The sequence below is a fragment of the Micromys minutus genome (genome assembly GCF_963924665.1).
Source record: "Micromys minutus genome assembly, chromosome: 23".
Lineage (NCBI taxonomy): Eukaryota > Metazoa > Chordata > Mammalia > Rodentia > Muridae > Micromys > Micromys minutus.
In genome coordinates, this window is record NC_137958.1 from 7,099,796 (window position 1) to 7,117,869 (window position 18,074).

Sequence of the window (18,074 nt, forward strand, 5' to 3'; positions counted from 1 at the left end):
GACTCTGTGGGGTTCTGATTCCAAGAGGAACTGCAGTAGTCTATCTGTAAAGACAGACATAGGTGCTGCGCACCCAAGCCCTCGGGAGGAAGGATGAAGAGGACTTTGGGGATACTTTCAGATTTGCAAGATAAAGGAGTTTGATGGTAACGGTTGTAAATAATGTGACTTATTAATAGTGCCAAGCCATGATTAAAGTGAAATTGTTATATTGGTACATTGTATATTACATGTCTTTTACCACAATTATAAACAAAGGAAAGGGAGTCTGTTATATGATACAAGGTTGATGGAAATTGGAATCATGTCATATGACACAGTCTATACAGAAAAGGCCAGATGCTGTGTGATTCCAATGATAGGGGTAGGGATGGAGAGAAAATTTCAAGACAAGCTGCCTTGTGGATGTGGAATTTCTCACTGGAGAGCTGCACTTGTGTTCACACTGGGAAGAAGGTATTTAATGCTATCGAATTGTGTGTCTAAAGTGGTTAATTATGTGATGTGACATTCACCTTAGTTATTTAAAAGGAAAACTCATTACTCAGTGATGTGCACAGTAAGTATTGTCCTGTCCTCTGCCATGGCGCTGTTATGTGGGGCCTTACTGTTTGAGTGTCTCAGCTGCTTTCCAGTAACATGACCTTGTTGGAGTTGAAGGAACAGGTTCGAAGGTCACTGCAGGTGGCCAAGGTGGTACAGGTGGTGCCCACCCCAGCACACCAATTCCAGCTTTCCTTTTCATTTCCCTTCTCTATTTTCTTAGTCCCCCTCATGGTGGCAGTTCCTGCAAGGTCAATGCTTTACACTGACTGAGCTAAAGCCCCAGCAGTCCTCTGCTGACACAGCATGGGGGGTTTGGGCTGTCGTCTGCTCACTGATGCGTTTACTGTAGTTGTCTTATACTATGTTCAATATGCCCCTTCCTTCCCCCACTGTGCTGGAGTTCTTATGCAGAGAGATGGTGGATTTTGCTAAATGCTTTTTGTGTATACTGAAACAACCACACACTTAAAAAGTCTGTAAGCATGTTGAATTTCATTTATACTCATATGATAATTAGCCTGCTGTTTCTTGGGTGAGCTCCATGTGTCTTGATATATTATGTTTTGGGGGTTAAATATGATGGAAATTGGCTAAAGACTTTTTCTTTAGTGTTTTTGATGACATTGTTCTATGGTTCTCCCTTTTCGTTTGATGCTTCTGATTTTGATGTGTGTAATGCTTTCCTCACTGCAAGTGTTGATAAACAGACCCTTCAGTTTCCCCGGGTGGCTTTGTAGCCTTGTTTCTTGTCCTTCAGTGTGCCGTTGCTTACTGTTGGTACCATCTGGTTTGGAATTCTTTTTTTGGAAAGGGTTTAGCCACAGTTCAGTTTCTTTTATGGAAAGAGCCCTACTCAGCTTGAACAAGCGTTGTTAATGTCAACAACAATGGCAGGTCTGCGGGCAGCTCCCTCACCTACCAGTAGAAGTAGAGACTTAGTACTTACACAGGTCCTCTGTGTTTCTGTGCTTTGCCTGAGCTGTGTGCTTACACATGTATGGATTTATTGATCCTTTCAGAGAAGCAGTGTTCATTGCATTGTTTTTCTTTTTCTTTATAGTTTACTGACTTAGGTCTTTGGAGTAATTTTCTAACTTGCACTTGGAGCTGAGGTCATTGATTTTTGAGGTCACTTTTCTGATCTGAGTACTTAGCTGCACCCCATGTTCCAGCTGCTATTTCCCTGTGCTGCACCCCACTACATAGCAATATCGCCCATGTTTGTGAACCCACAGACCTTTCATATAGAACATTTTAAGTTTTACTTTGTCAAAAAAAACTTTACCTTTTTTTGACTCATGGGATATTTTAAAGTATGGTATTTTGTTCTGAAACATCTGGGGATATTTGAGAAATTTGCTTGTTAGTAATTTTTACTTTAGTTTCTCTGTTGATGTCAATATTAAGGAATGCACTTTGTGTGTGTGGCATCATTTAAATCTGTTGAGCAGGTTTTCCAGCCTGTGTGCAAGGCACAGAAGTAAGCATTCGCTCCATCTGTGTGCTGCGATTTTCAGTGTTAGCTCCACTGTCGGCAGGTGTCCTCGGGCCCCTGCTCAGAAGGCTGTTGAGGACTGTGAAGCACTGGCTCCACTGAGCCACTCTCTCTTGTACTTCCGCTTGCATCACGTGCTTTAAAGCTGGGGTGCAGTAGCATAAGCGTGGGGTTCCAGGTGAACTGGCCCTTGTAATTATGGTCCTGGGGATTATTATCCAACTGGTAACTCTTCTTGAAGAGAAATTACTATTTTAACATGTCCTTTGAGACATGTTCTTTCTTATGATACTTTTTAAATGACTATAAACCTGTATCGTTATGTTAAATAGCTGTATAAAGCTGCCTGGGTTTGGATATTTAGAGCATTCATATCAAATTTGATTCTGGGTATGATCCTACCTGTTGCCTGTTTCTATCCATACCATCTCTCCCTTGCTCCCCTGTCTGCTTCATTGGCATTCTTAGAGATAAGCCAATAGTTTTTGGCCTGCAGGCATAACTCTGAGAAGTTACTGCCCCATTACTTCAAGGCTTACTCAGTATGTGTTTTGTGATTGGACAGTGGCACTGATGTTCACAGTCTGTCAGACTTAAGCTGCCTGGATGCCTTTGACTATAAGTAGAAGCGGTGCTCCTACTGGGTCCTATGGAAATTAAGTTTTGGATTTTTTGAGAAGCCACCATACTGATTTCCATAGTGGCCACAGCAGCTTACATTCTAACCAGCAGTGAATAGGTTTCCTTCCCACCCCACCTCCCATTTCACCAGAATTTGTTGTTTGTTGTTTTTGTTTCTTTGATAAAAGCAGTTCTGACTGGGATACCATAGAATCTTAGTGGCATTTTGATTGTAAATGTTAGATTTTTTTTATATGTATTTATTAGTTATTTTAGTGATTTGAGTGAGTGGGGTTGTAAACTGATACAACCACTCTGGAAATCAGTCTGGCAGTTCCTCAGAAAACTGGACATAGTACTACCTGAGGACCCAGCTATTCCACTCCTGGGCATATACCCCAGAGATGCTCCAACAAGAACACATGCTCCAGCATGTTTATAGCAGCCTTATTTAAAATAGCCAGAAGCCAGAAAGAACCCAGATGTCCTTCAACAGATGAATGAATAAAGAAAATGTGGTACATTTACACAGTGGAGTACTACTTAGCTATTAGAAACAATGACTTCATAAAATTCATAGACAAGTGGATAGAACTAGAGACTATCATTCTGATAGTGAGGTAACCCAGTCACAAAAGAACACACATGGTATGCACTCACTGATAAGCGGATACTAGCCCCAGAAAGCTCTGAATACCCAATATCCAAGAAACAATTCACAGACATTATGAAGCTCAAAAAGAAGGAAGGCCAAAATGGGGATGCATTCTCAGTCCTTCTTAGAAAAGAGAACAAAATTCTCATGGGAGGAAATGCAAGGTCAAATAGAGGAACAGGGGTTGAAGAAAAGATCACTCAGAAGCCACCTCACCTGGGAATCCACCACATATGCAATCACCAAATGTGATCACTGTAGCTAATCCCAGAAGGTACTCACTGGCAGAAACTAGACAGAGATGCCCCCTCAGGGACTATGCTAGAGTCATATAGATACAGCTGAACATGCTTGTAGCTAACCATCAATCTGAACTAGGGGATCCCAATGAGGTTGCTAAAGAAAGGACCTATGGAGCTGAAAGGGGTTACAACCTCACGGGAACATTATCAACCAAACAAACCCTTCAAAACTCCCATGGAGTTAATCACCAGTGTCTGTGTGCACCTTGAGAGACCTATTGATCCAGTTGCGTATGTAGCTGAAGATAGCAGTGTCTGGCATCAATGTTCAAAGAGGCTTTTGTTTCAGAGAGGGCACATTGTCCCAGTGTAGGGGAATGTCAAGGCAATGGGGTGGAGAGGGGGATCAGAAGGGAGTGCACCTTTCTGAAGTCACCTGGACGGGGAGGTGGGATGGGAGCGGGGCAGGGTAAAGGGATAACATCTCAAATGTAAACACAGAGTGTCTAATAAAAAAAGAGAAAAAAATTGAGAATTGTTTAGTTCAGTTGCTCATTTATTGAATTATTTGCTCATTTGGTGTTTAGCTTTGAGTTAGAATATTTCATATATTAATCTCTATTAGCTGAACAGATGCCACAGACTGTCTCCTTTTCTGTAGGCTTGTTCCTTCTGTCTCTATCATCAGTCAGACACAGTCCTGTTTCCTCTGCTGGTGTCTTCCTGAGCCATGGATTCCTGTCCAGAAATTCTGTGCCTGGACTTTGTGATCTTTTTAACCTTTAGTTTATTACTTTCAAAGTGTCAGGTTACACTGCAGTTTCTAATCTATTCTGAGTTGATTTTTGTGGAGGAGGAAGGGTCTAATTTGGGTTCTTAGCGTAGACAGGCTTTGTGGCACCATTCGTTAACCAGACTCTTTCTCTAGTACTTTTGGTTTCTTTGTCAAGAGTCAGAGGGCTGTGGCTTTCTCCTGTGTCTTCTCCATCGGCAGCACATGTGTTGTTTCTGTGCCCGTGCCATGCTGGTTTTGTTACTGCAGCTCTGTGGTCTAGTTTGAGACCTAGTGTAGCATTTCTTGGAATGCAAGTCTGCTGCTAATAAATTCTATGCTGTTTGGATGTCTAAGATAGCTTTATTTTGCCTTATTTTGGAAGATATTCGTAGACATGAGAGTCTTGCATTGTTTCCCCCTTTGCATTGCAAACTTTGTCAAAAAACTTTCTGTGGTCATCATTTCTATTCTTTTTCTTGTGGGAAGCTCAGCAGTGTTATTAATGTATGCTTAGGCAGGATTCGACGCAGACATTTTTACTCTTTGTGTTCATTATTCATACATGTCATCAAATTCCGTCTATTTGTAGTTGATAATCTGTGAGCCAATTTTTTTTCAAGGAGTTTATCCTTTTAATCTTGTAAGGACTGCGTTGGGGGCGCGGGGTGTGTACATGTATGTGTTGGGTATGTGTACATTTGTGTGTGGTGTGTGTATGCACTCATGTGGATGTTTATGCACGTGTGTGTGTGTGTGTGTGTGTGTGTGTGTATAGTTTCACACAAGGTCAATTTCATGTGTGATCAGGCTCCTTCTATCTTGATTTTCCAGCCAGCGTTTCTAATAGTCTGGAGCTCATCTGAGTAGAACAGTCTGCAGCACCCAGGGATTGATGCTATATCTTTATAGGTTTTGAGACTTGAACGTAGGTCATTGTACTTATATAGCAAGAACTTCATTGGCCAGGCAGCTCTGCAGCTGTTCTCCATCGTCAGCCGCCTGGAGTCAGTTTAGTTCTTTAACACTGGTACCTGACTTGTTCTGTCTTATGTCCCAAGAAGGGACTTAGCATTCAGCATAAGAACAGCTTAGGGATCAGAGAGTTGCTTGGAGTAAGGCCCAGCAATGAACTGAGCAGGAAACCCAGGAATGACTGTTTCTAGTGGCCACAACCTTCCCTATAATGCAGAAGTTAGAGAAAAAGACTGAACTTACTAAATATGTACACATTGTATTAAAGGCCTGAAGTCAGCAGACATATAAAGGAAAAGCACAGTGTAAACAGGAAAGCATTCTTGATAGCGTTAAGAGCTGGTTAGATACTACAGAAACTGGAAAACTTAAAAGATAGCACAGAATGATTTGAAGGTAATCATTATTTGAGTTTAGTGATTACTTTTTAATATGATTTTATTAATAAATTTGATAAGAGCATGTGTTGTCTTGGCACCTTTACATAAAAATGATGGGTGTTTTGGGTCAGATGTTTGCATATTAGGCCAAGTTGTGTAATTTACTGATAACATCACTCTTAGGCCTTTTGTGTCCCACCCTTTACAAAGGCTCCGAATGGCCTCATGCAGCTCCGCCAACATGAACATGCTTGCTCAGAGTAGAAGTTGACTCAGGTGGGCTAAAGAACATGAGTTCTATTGACTTACACTGTGGGTGGGGCAACCTGCTCCTTCTTAGGGTTGATTGTATATTGTGCACCAGTTCTTTTAAAAAAGTGAATAGGGAAAAGGTTGTTTTTGAAGGAATTACTCATGAAACATTCTCAGTTGAGTCCTTGTGTGGGAGAGTCAGTGTATTGGTTGTCATGAAGTGTTCTACCAAGTTCACATGATCATATGCCTCACTGCTGTCTAATGAAGCTAGTGTGTGTGTGTGTGTGTGTGTGTGTGTGTGTGTGTGTGTTGTGTTGCTTCACTTTTAACAGTAATGGGATAGGTGAAGACCTTCAGATATTTGACCAAAGGTATTTAATACTTTAACCTTATTGGATTTTAAAGCTCACTGTCTTAATACCATGTAATCTTTGTCCAGAAGTTTGGAAGTATTGTACATTTATATAATGAGCTTTACATCAGTACTGTTACTTTTTCTTAAGTGTCAGTAATTTCAAATTGAAAAGATGTTTTTAATTGTTGCTAGGACAAAAGCCACCTAGCCAGACTTTCAGCGAAATGATTGGTTTTTTGCTTCTAAGTAAAGGTTCTATATGCTACCCAGAATAATCTTTTGGTTGGTCAAGATCAGTTAGGTTTTTATAAAGTGCAAGTGAAAAAAAAAAATAGTGTCTTCCAACCCAACCCTGTTGTCTTAGGGTTTTATTGCTTTGAACAGACATCATGACCAAGGCAAGTTTTATAAAAGACAACATTTAATTGGGGCAGGCTTACAGGCTCAAAGGTTCAGTCTAGTCAGTGTCAAGGCAGGAGCATGGCAGCATCCAGGCAGGCATGGTGCAGGAAGAGCTGAGAGTTCTATATCTTCATCCAAAGGAAGTCAGGGACCAACTAAGCATCCTCAGACAGCTAGCAGGAGTGTCTCTAAGAGTAACATACTTCCTCCAACAAAGCCACACCTTCTAATAGTGCCACTTCCTGGTCCAAACATATGCAAACCATCACACCTGTGAACTAGCATTTTTGTTTCTCTTGGGTTTCTGTATATGTTTGCCTAGAACAAAGCTTTTGAGTAAGCCTTTTGCCTAGACATCCTGTTATGTCTGGACCATGACAAGCATCCACTGGAGTCCATTTCTAGGGTCTATGACCACCTGTCTCACAGTTCCAGGACTTACATGTTTAGTATAACTGATTTGACCTCCCAACTCTTTTTCTTTTCTTTTTTCTTTCTTTCTTTTCTTTTCTTTTTTCTTTTTCTTTCTTTCTTTTTTTTTTTTTTTTTTTTTTTTTGGTGTGGATGGTGCAAAGTTATCTACAGACATATGACAGGGTTCTCAAGTTGTGTCTGTATACCTTGTATTTGTATCACTGTTGAGGTGATTTTGTCCATATGGAATTCCAGTGGTGCGTATAGTAATGGATAATGAATGCACACATAAGCACATGATCCATGTGTTAAATCCACATCAGCCCGCTCCTTTTGCTCTTTCCCATAGCAGTAGACATCATCCAGGGCACACTCAGCTTCTCCTTTGGGAGCCTTAGAGATACAGAAGCTTGAGTGGACCTTCCTCATGGGATAACTATAGCTTTTGCTGGACTCATACGGAGATCTTTGGATCTTGGGATGGATTCAGTTGCCAGTATGGGGTCTCACTGAAGCTGTGAGGTTTGTGTTGGTAGGACCATAACTATTTATACGGCTGACATCAGTTGAATGTTCTGGTTTGAAAAGTAAAGTATCTGATTAGGTATCCACTCTATTTAACAAAGTCCTTTCTTTTAGGCTTAGCTCTGAGAGACAGAAGGCAGAGTTGTCATTGTTTCATAGTAATACAGGGCAGGCACTTCTCTGGTATCTGGGTTTAAAACTTTTCCCCCTAAGGTATTATCTAATGTCTTCACTAATCTTCACCTATTTTTAAATCACTTTGCCAGTGTCTTTCAAACTTACACGCATTGGTTCCAGGTGGAAGTGACTGTAGAGCTAAATTTGAATTCTCTGTTCTTACTGCACTGTGTGCATAGGAAGATTTCTGCCGTCCATAAGCTTCTCTGGGAGGCTCCCAGTAGTGTTTGATAGAGTTGTGTTGGCTCACAGCTAAAAGCCAGATCCAAAGGTCATCGACGGTGTGATATTAAATAAAAGTTACTTTAGAAATTACCCATGGTTGTGTTTGTACAGTCCTACAGTGTCCACTGCATCCCGCAGGGTCTTCCTCAGGATTCTACCACGCCCTCCTCCTCACTCCACTCAACCACATGACTAGTAAGATTTATTTACCAGGAAATCCTACCACTCATGCCCAGGGACACATACTCATGGAGTAAATGTAAATATTGTTTCAGTAAAAAGAGTAAATTTAAGTAACTTAAATCCATGTGTGATGCAATCATCACACATTCCCAGCTTCCCACTCTTATTTTCTGAATTTGTAGTATTTTGGAAGGAAGCGGTCCTGTTTATTCAGTTATGTGATGAGCATTAAGAATGTGTAGTGTTGTAAAGTGGGTTAGACATCATATGTATGTAAGTAGTGGGGAAGAAAAAGCTCTAGTGAATGGCACCCAAGCTTGTCTTTATTATAGGCACGAATCCTCATTCCAGTTTCCTGGTTATCACATGCACGTTACTGGCACAAGCGTGAAGGTCAGGGATAGCCTGGGCTGCCCTGCTAGGAAGAGTCTGAGGCAGTCTCTGGGGTCTGCCCCCATCCCCACTGCGTTTGTTATCGGTATGGACACACCCCACTTTGTTAAGAACTCTTACTTACTTTTAATTTTTTTTTTTTTTAAACAGGAATCACTAGATTCGATCTACTTGGAGACTTTGGAAGATTTAATTGGCTGGGAAATTTCTACATTGTATTATCCTACAATTTACTCTTTGCCATTGTGACTACATTATGTTTGATTAGAAAATTCACATCAGCTGTACGAGAAGAACTTTTCAAGGCCCTAGGTAATCTTGAGATTTATGGACATTTTTTTTTCTATTAATCATGACCTTGATGTTTGTGTCTCTAGTTTCTAAGTGTGCATGGCTGTCAGTCACTCGTGTGTTGGTGTGACTGGATCAGAAGTACATCATTGTACTGCAGGGCCTCATCTGTAAGGTGTGTGAGTAGGAACTGTGGTTGTTCTTATGGGGCCACAGAACAGGGCTGAGGACATAGGAACTTGGGAGCAGCAGTTGGCCAAGTGACTTGATGTTGAAGGTTTGGCTCTGTAATGATCCTTTTGCTATTTTGTACTTGAAGTTTCAGAGGACTTGGATCTTCTAAGTGAACAAGGAAGCAACTTATAATTCTCTCCAGTAGGCCAAATATCTGGGATAGACAGGGTAGGGTGCTTGCTCTCATGTCTCAGCCATGTTGTGGTGCTGTCAGCCTGCTCCAGCTGACATGTCTGTCTGCTTCACTCCTGCACACATGCTGGACATAGTCCAGGGTTTGTACTGTAGGGTGAGCTGCATTTACTCCATAGCAGTGAAGGAAGGTGGTGGTTTCCTATAGGAAACCCTAGCGTTAGCTCATTTGCCTGACACCACTTGAATGCTTGTGCTCCATATAGGTTGTGGTTTTAGCTATTTCAAGAGGCAACATATTGATAGATCCATTAAGGCCCCAATTTCAGAAAGCTTAAACTCTAGGAGCAGCAAGAAACTTTCTCATAGCACCAACCTTATGACCTTGGTGTTTGAAAGGATGACCTTTGAAGAAACAACACCAGGTTACCGCTCCATGTGTTTTTTATTTATACCCGGCACTCTGAGAGGATAGTTGATTGAACTGTTGTCCTGGGATGAGAAGGTACTTCTCATTTTAACTGAAACAGCAGGTAATTTATGAATTTTAGTGTCTGGGTTTCACAGTATCAGCCATACTAAATATAGGCAGATGCCTTAGAATCCAGAAACCCTCAATCATGTGCTTAGTTGAAACATCATTTTTAGCTAGGATCACAGATCAATTCCGGCTCGGCCGCAACAAAGATGGCTGCAGTGTATCAGTGTTGGCGTTTTGCTGTGTGGCTTCTGTTAAGGTTATAAGTCAGCCTGCCAGAGGCCAGAGGCCCTGTGCATCATCATGTCAACAGTCTGGCCATAAGACAAAGTTCAGTTTTCAAGAGCTGTGTGAAGCTCAGATGCATTTGTGCCTTTTTCAAGTATTTTTTATTAGCTTTTTGTATATTACTTAGGGACAATTCCCTGTATAGAAAAGACCTTTTTAAAAATACATGCTCAAATGACCCAAGATGTTAAGTCTGACTTTAATAACCAATTCCATTCCTAACAGGTATGTTCAAGAGAACATCTGCTGCACAGTAGCAACAGTTTTGGGAGGGATGTACAGATAACACTGTTGCAGTTTTATAGGTCCTGGGTCATACCCAAAGTTACATCTTCAAAGTGTAGTTCCTGGGTCAGCCATGTGCCTCAGTGGTAGGATGCTTGCCTACCATGCATAAAGTCCTGGGCTTGCTCTCCAGCACTGCGGCCTGCACAGGAAAGCTATCCGATGCTATGGGCGCCTTCTCTGGTCACCCAGTTCCTCGGCAGTGCTTTCTCACTTTTATCCTGTTTTTTCTACAGGACTTCACAAACTTCACTTGTCCGATACCTCAAGGGATTCAGAAACTACTAAGCCTTCTGCAAACGGGCATCAGAAAGCACTGTGAGACCTGCCTGCCTCAACATCACTCTGCAGCAAGTCCTGACAGCTCCGGATTCATCACATTCCCATAGACACTTCACTCTGGGGGGTTTGGGCCCATCTGCCAGTGCCCCTTCTCATAAGCACTGACAGCTCGGCACTGCTCACCTGTGTCTCCTTTGAGTTTTCTGATTGACCTTAGAGCTTTTGGTTAAACCCTGAGTCGTAGAGACTGAGGAAAAGCTGTGTCTACCGCAGGGGCCATCTGGATGAGAGGTGAAGATGTGCGAAGAGGCCGACTTGGACTTCCTTATGCTTTGCTTTACACCATGCAAAGTTCGGTTCTGCAGGCAGAAGCCTGCCTGAAATTCATGTTACCCCAAAGCATCTTCAGAAGGTCCTGGAAACTGCTGTACTAGGAACAAACACCATGTTTTATTTCCTAAAAGCCAAAAGCAGGTTTTCTGATTCATGTTACAGAATCTTCGTTAGACTTTGAGCCGGTGGAAAGTATTCGATTCTTTTCACACCTGAGCCTGGGTGGGCAATCTCTGTGGCAGGGCTGCAGTATGAAGCACATGTCATTGTAGGTCTGGACAGTGTGTGTGTGTGTGTGTGCACCTGATAATACTTTTCATAGCACAGCGCCGGTGTTGCACACACATGTAACTTAGACTCTGCCTTATAGGCCATATGTACATTCACTTTTTAAAACCTTTTTTCAAAAACCACTCCACTCTCTGTACCTATGAAACCCAAAGACAGAAGCTGCTGCTGCTGCTTCATGTCCCTCAGGCTCCGGTGACTTTCATACGTACCACCTTACGTCTCCAGCTCAGGAAGGTTACCAGTGTGATACCCAAAATGTAACGGCCGGCTTCTCCACAGAAGGGCAGACGAAGTGTAATATGAGCTCATAACTATTCAGTTGTTTGGTTTAATTGTTGGGATGGTTTCTCAACACAGGAGTCTACTGATTACAAACATTGAGCACGTGCTGCTGTTGTTCCTAGAAATAGTGATGCTCACAACTGTGTGGACAACAAAACAGGGTTTGTGTTCAGAAAAAAAGTATATCTGTTTTTCCCCCTCAAGTTGTTGAATTTAGTTTCTTTTAGAGAAATGTTGTATCTGACATTTTTTTTTTTTACTTAGAAAAACAAAATTTAGCTGTATGTTTATAAGCCATGAGTACACATCTTTACGTACAGCATGGCATTCCCTGATACCAGGTTAGTTTAAGGAAAAGGATCACTGGTGCTGTGGCTCTGAGTGAGTGCATGCCCCCAGGGAGAGCTGTGGGTTCCTGAGTGTGAGCTCCTGCACTAGCGTAGTGCGAGTGGATTTACCTGATCACTAATGCCAGGCTCTGTTACTGAAATTCATCATTTGAGCGAAGTCAAGGAGAGTCAGCAGTTTTCAGTGCACTCACTCACAGTGCCCACCATTTGCCAACACAACCAAACTCTACCTTACTCTGTAAGGTAAGGTGTCTGGAAATTTCATGAAATACTGAATTTTTCAATGTCTCTAATTTTCTTAATATGTGCGTTTGTGTGTATGTGATTGGGGGGGGAGACAGATGGGCAGACAGAGACATGTGGAGCATTGATGAGTAAAGATCTGAGGACAGCTTTTAGGAGTCAGTTCTTTCACCATGTGTGATTCAGGCACCTTTATCTGCTGTGCAAGTCCCAAACTCCTTATTCATTTGAAAGTTCTTAATTTGAAGATGAGATCCAGGCTTAGGTGCCCAAGCTCAAGTCAGATACATGATGAACTTTAAAACACTGACTGGAAATATTTGGTGATGAGATGGAAAGTGGGCTTTAAGGATTGTTTGACCCTGGATCTCAGGCCCTCTGTGATTGATCCGCTGAGTGGCATGTTCAGGATCTAACTGCTACAGATCGTCACGAGTGGGCAGCAGCACGCTGAGGCTTCACGGTCCTGCACTGCAGTGCTTTTTACCAAGTGCAGAAAGCTCTAAAACACGCTCCCATTCACACTGGTCATGATCTATTTCTGACTAGATGAGGCTGCACCAGTGACTCTTTTAAGTAGTCCTTTTGTTCTCTTATCTTGAATGGCCTCTTTAAAAGGGCATGGCAGTGTTTGCCTTACAGCACTCAGGCAGAGGCAGGAGCATCCCTAAGAATTTGAAGCCAGACTAGTTTACATAGTGAGTTCCAGGCAAATCAATGCTACACAACAAAGCTTTCTCTCAAAAGCAAGCAAACAAACATAAAAAAAAAAAAGCAAAACACAAAAAAACAAAAATGAGGGCATGAGGGTTGGGGTGGCCTGGCTGGATACATGGCTCAGCCTTTAAAGAGCACTAGCTTTGCTGTCAGAGGACTTGGATTTAGTTCCCAGCATCCACATGGTGGCTCACAGTAATCAGTGACTCTAGTCCCAGGGGATTAAGTACCTCCATGGGCACTGCAGGCACTTGATGAAGGAAAAACACTCCTACACATAAAAATAATACAACTTAAACAAGGGAACCAAGCACTTTATAGATCTTGATGAGAGGATATAACGAATTTTATACACTGTAACATCATTTTTTTACAGATTTTCTAGCATATATTTTAGGTCTATTTATCATCTATCCACCCATCCATCAGTCTGTCATCTATCTTATGTAAAATAAGGTCCGACCTAAATATGAGGCCCTGTGAGGTTGTGCATAAACAGTTAGCTCCTCCAGTCACACCACACCTCTTTGGAGCTGGCTGGCAATGAGCCCTGCTGTGTGCTTCTGCGCACGGTGGCAGCGCCAGGTGTTACCAACTGTCCTTTGTGGTCATTACAGTCAGCAGCACAGACTCCCATCGACTCTGGTTATGCATTTGCTTGTGGTTGGTACAGAATTTAATGCTTGTAGGGAGAGTATTATAGGGTCTTTAAATATGTGAACATGCAGCACTGACTTTAAACTTAAACTGGCATGATCTTTGTGTATGTCTAGACACTGGGAAATTTTGTTACATATTGTTTTCAAATTTTCTGTTAGTCTTGTTTCTATGAGCTACTTTTATTGTGACTTAAAATTCTTAAAATTAAAGTTCTGAAAAAAAATCTTATAATTGGCTTATAAATCCTTGCACAAATAAACATATATCTAGTCTTCAAATCTATCAGGATAAACATTCAAGGTATTGACAGGCTGCTTTGGGTTCAGTGTTAGAACACTGGCATTAGAAGAAGAGAAAGATTTTCAGTTGCTTTCTGTTGTGCATTTATGATACATTTCTTTAAAACCCAAAAGTGGTGTTACATCTTACACTATTTAATGATTCAAACTCATTAGACTGTTCACAGAAAATGGGAGGTAAGTTCCATTTGAAAAAATAATGCATCGGTTTGAAAGAATTAATACACTTTCTGTTGTTAGTGCTGGCTGGAATATTGACTGGGTAAATTTGTTGCCTCAAAGGTTTTCTGAGTGTTGTCTTTTCCCTTCTAAGAACTGTTGTGAAAAGTCCTGCTGCAAACATGACACCTTGGTACCAAGGATCTAAATTCTTACAGCATTATACCCAGAGACTTCAAGGACACAGGCCATGTTTCTGAGACCCTAGGTTGTCCCCACTGTTTACTGTTTGAAGAGTCTGGCCTTTCCTCTCTCACAGGCCTGCACTGTGTCAGGCTACAGGGTGGGTAACTTTGTCTTTTGTCTTATATGCCTTACTGTGAAGTGGGGTGGCATGCAAGAGCATGGAGACAGGAAGTTAGTGTTCCTTCGTGACACACGGGCAGCTCTCAATTGTCAAAAAGGGAATGCATACCCCCATTTCATGCCTTTAGAACACATCCAAAACAACTAAAAGTGTTTGAGGTTGCCCCATTCTTGAGTGAAGAGGTAAGTCAGGCTAGGCCAACTGGATTCCAGTGACTCTGATTGGCTTGTTCAGAGTTCTCAGACAGCAGACAAATCTTGGAGTGTGAGCAGCCACTCTAGCTTGCCTGTCCATGGAACGTGAGGAGCCTCCTTCCCTATTCTTTAAATGCAGTCAATACTTAATGCAGATGTCTAAGATAATGTGATTCTAAAAGGAGACCAATTTTATGGATGTATCTTGCAAGGACCTAGAGCTTGAAAAGTAACAGTAGCAGTGGCTAGCTTAGATGCTGTTCTTGCCATGCACTGCCTGAAGCCCTTGCTTATGCTATTCCTCTACTCAAACCTATTCTTATTTAGGATTCAGAAAATTTGAAGTAGGTCCAGTTCTGGCTATACTGCAGAGGACAAAACTCACCAGCTATGGCCTGAGAAATTGGTATCAGCTTGGGCCCAGGCGTTCCCAGGGCCAGACACTGAGCCTTGTGTAGGAACTAAAGGTAGTAAAACTATAACCTGTTTTCAAATTATTACCTATGCCCTGAGTGGTAAGGATAGCTAATAGTTAAGGGGCCATGTAAGGCTGCAGTTTTATAACGAAGTGGCTGTCTCATGAACTTTGCAAAGAGAGTCCTACAAAGCACAATGATGTTGGACTCCACCCTAGTTCAGGGTTTCTAGAGCCCTTACTGCTCTGAGAGTGAAGCCTCAGGACACCTGTTGGCTCACACAAACCACTTCACACAAAAAGCCCTGAAAATGCGCTCCTTCGGCAGTGTCTCATTCAGTTCATGAGTATATACTGAGAGGGCTTAGAGAAGGGCCAGGCCCCTATAGATCAGCAACCATAAAAATGTGTAAGTATGGAAGGACTAACTCATGTCTGCAGTGTGGGGAGAAAGGAAGTCTATACAATTGCTACAACACAGAGCTTGCAAGCTTTCTAAGTCTGATTAAAACAAAAATGGGAGTAGGCAGTCAGAAGGCTTAATCTTGCAAGGGTGCTGAGACATCTGCTAAGCTAAGGGGAGATCAGTTCATTACGGTAAAGGTTGTGCTGAGGAAGAAGCCACAGTGAGAAGGACATCACATCCAGTGGCCTCTGACCCTTACTGGCATGAGGTGTTCTAATCAATGCATTTCCATGTCACAGCTGACTAAAGACATGATGGAATGGTAAAAGTTTCCACTGTCCTCTCAGCTGAGTCTACTGAATGGAAGAGTGGTTCTCTAAGATGCAGCCTGTCTGTACCACTAAGTGTTCTCCAAATTGCCCTCTAGATGTTACAATAGTATATCTAATCATTGAGAAAAACTGGACATGTACATTTTAATTCACAAATTATATATAGATGCATGTATTATAAACCAACTAAAAACCATTTTCAAAGGGTTTAAAAATAAAGGAATTATGAATACCTGTCACATTGTGTAGGGAGGGGTTCTGAGTCCTGGGTTGTACCTTTTCTTGTACCTGGTGCTCTGCTGCATTCACATACAGGCTGGGTACTGTCTCGCATGGGCACTGCCTCTCGGCATGGCCTCAACGTGTTCTTCCCCCAAAGAGAGCAGATTCCCTGGTGAAGGCTGTGGCAAAGGAGACTCAAGTCCCTGAGATAGAGACAGGGAGCATGAAAGGTCTGTGGATAGATGCTCAGCCTCAATTACCATACTGCTAATGCCACTGAATGGGTTTCTATCTGTTCCAGTAGCTAGGGGTCGCCTGAGCAATGCTTCTCATTGGCTACTGAGCACCTCAGGCTTAGCCCCACCATCACTCCAACGTGGCATGTAAAGGGTTAACAAAACTACTAGATTATTCTTACATCTACACAATTTTTTTTTTTCCTGTTCCTAAGCTACACAGTAAAGCAGGTACTTACACTACACGGGCATTATAATTCAGAGGTGATTTCACAGTATATGGAAAGCTAGAGTTGGACAGGAACTTGAGCACTGTGGGGCCTGGCATTAGAGTGTGACACTGGCTCCCTATATTTCTGCAGGCTTCAGGGATTTCCAGTTGTCTCATATCTGGACCACAGGAATCTGCAACACCATCAGTAACATTTGATTTACCTAGTTTTGATGTTGAATACCACTTTTTTCCATTTAACATGTTAAAAGTACTTATTTATAACACATCTATTATATAAAAGTAAAAGATTCTTATGCATTGAATAACAGTGTCAGTTTCTGGATGTTGGTCAGACACTAGCTACATTTTAAGTGACACTATTTCTCATTTATTTTAAATGACTAAACTCAACAAATACACAAGCTGTTTTTTTATGTAATAAAGACCACAACTAAACATGTATGTATATTTCCTCTATATAATCACAAAGGACAGTCAGCTGTGTAGTTCTCAACCCAGAACTCATGCAGCTCCTCCAAAAGCAAGGTAGCCTTTACTCCTCCCTTGTTCTAGTCCTAGATTTAACTTTCTGGACATGAACTCAGTATTCAACAATTTTCTTTTGGTAGCAGGAGCGACAGAGAGGACAGACATTGAAAGGGACATTGTCCCCTAAAGAGAACTCCTCTAAGGCCAGGAGGCAGGCATTGTGGAACAGATGTGCACAGGACAGGAGGACTGTCTCTCGGGGACGCTGGCTGCTGGTCCCTGCAGCTGCTTGCCGGCCATCACCATGGGAGAAGAGTGGAGTCAGGCAGATGGAACATTCATAGATCTCATGGTGAGCAGCCTGCAGCACAAAGCACACACAGCCTGGTTACTGGAGTGACCCCAGTCACATTCTACAGTTACTCAGACCTGCAGTGAGAACTGCAGCCCTAGACAAGAATCCACTGAAAACTCTAAATGTCAAGATGTGAGATGGAGATTACAATAAGCAACTCTAAACAAAAATACATTAAGACTGCTGAGCACTGGGGCACACGCCTTTAATCCCGGCACTCAGGAGGCAGAGGCAGGCGGAGCTTGAGTACAAGGCTGGTCTACACAGTGAGTTCCAGGACATCCAGGGCTACAGAAAAAACAAAACAAAAAGTGAAAAATTGCTAAGCACTTGGCTGTTCCTTCACAGGCTCCTACAGTACAGGAGGAGGGAAGCATTAAGATTGTCCTTTTGGGTTTTTGTTGTTCATAACACCCACTAGAGCTTTAACATTTCAGAACGAAGGACTGAGCTCTTGAAAGGCCTGGGTGTCCCCATCCAAACAGAGCTCAGCAAGGCTCCCAGACCTGTGCCTGCAGTCCTTTCTACAGAGGGCAGTAGGAAGCCTACTGTTCTGAAGCCTACCTGTGCTTGGATTTTCTCCCAGTCTTCCTCAGTAATCTCCTGGCCACACCTTTCATCTAGCTGCTGAAGAATGCTACGATTTACTGCCAAGCAGATGTCAATCTCGGAAAAGAGTTCATCTATGTTGGTGTTGTATGAGCACAGGATTCGGTGGCTGATTTCTGTGAACTGAGAACAAAGCCATAAGCTGGGACTTCTCAAGAAGGAACCGAGCTTCCCTCTTTCCAGAAGCTGCTATGTGGCCATACTATAATGTAACAGGAGTGTCTTCATCTTTAAAGATGGCTTCCTGAGAGAAATCTAGAGCAGGCCAGGCCAAGTTCTCAACTGTCTCCTTTTGT

At 42.3% G+C, this 18,074-nt stretch overlaps 2 protein-coding genes across 3 annotated transcripts in view; one reads left to right on the forward strand and one right to left on the reverse strand.

The window, feature by feature from the left end:
• Positions 1-13,788, forward strand: part of LMBR1 (limb development membrane protein 1) — a 135,084-nt gene extending 121,296 nt beyond the window's left edge. For both annotated transcript variants that reach the window (XM_080936124.1, XM_080936125.1), the window contains 2 exons: positions 8,766-8,927; positions 10,560-13,788. In XM_080936124.1, coding sequence (XP_080792250.1) covers positions 8,766-8,927; positions 10,560-10,645 — 248 coding nt within the window. In that variant the 3' untranslated portion in view covers positions 10,646-13,788. The remainder of the gene's footprint in view (positions 1-8,765; positions 8,928-10,559) is intronic.
• Positions 13,789-16,926: 3,138 nt separating this feature from the next.
• RNF32 (ring finger protein 32) overlaps positions 16,927-18,074 on the reverse strand; it is a gene marked incomplete at its 3' end in the record, with an annotated part of 37,680 nt that continues 36,532 nt past the window's right edge. Inside the window, exons 8-9 of the mRNA XM_080936545.1 lie at positions 17,734-17,901; positions 16,927-17,175 (exon numbers count right to left, since the gene is read on the reverse strand). Of these exons, the coding sequence (XP_080792671.1) occupies positions 16,927-17,175; positions 17,734-17,901 (417 nt within the window). The remainder of the gene's footprint in view (positions 17,176-17,733; positions 17,902-18,074) is intronic.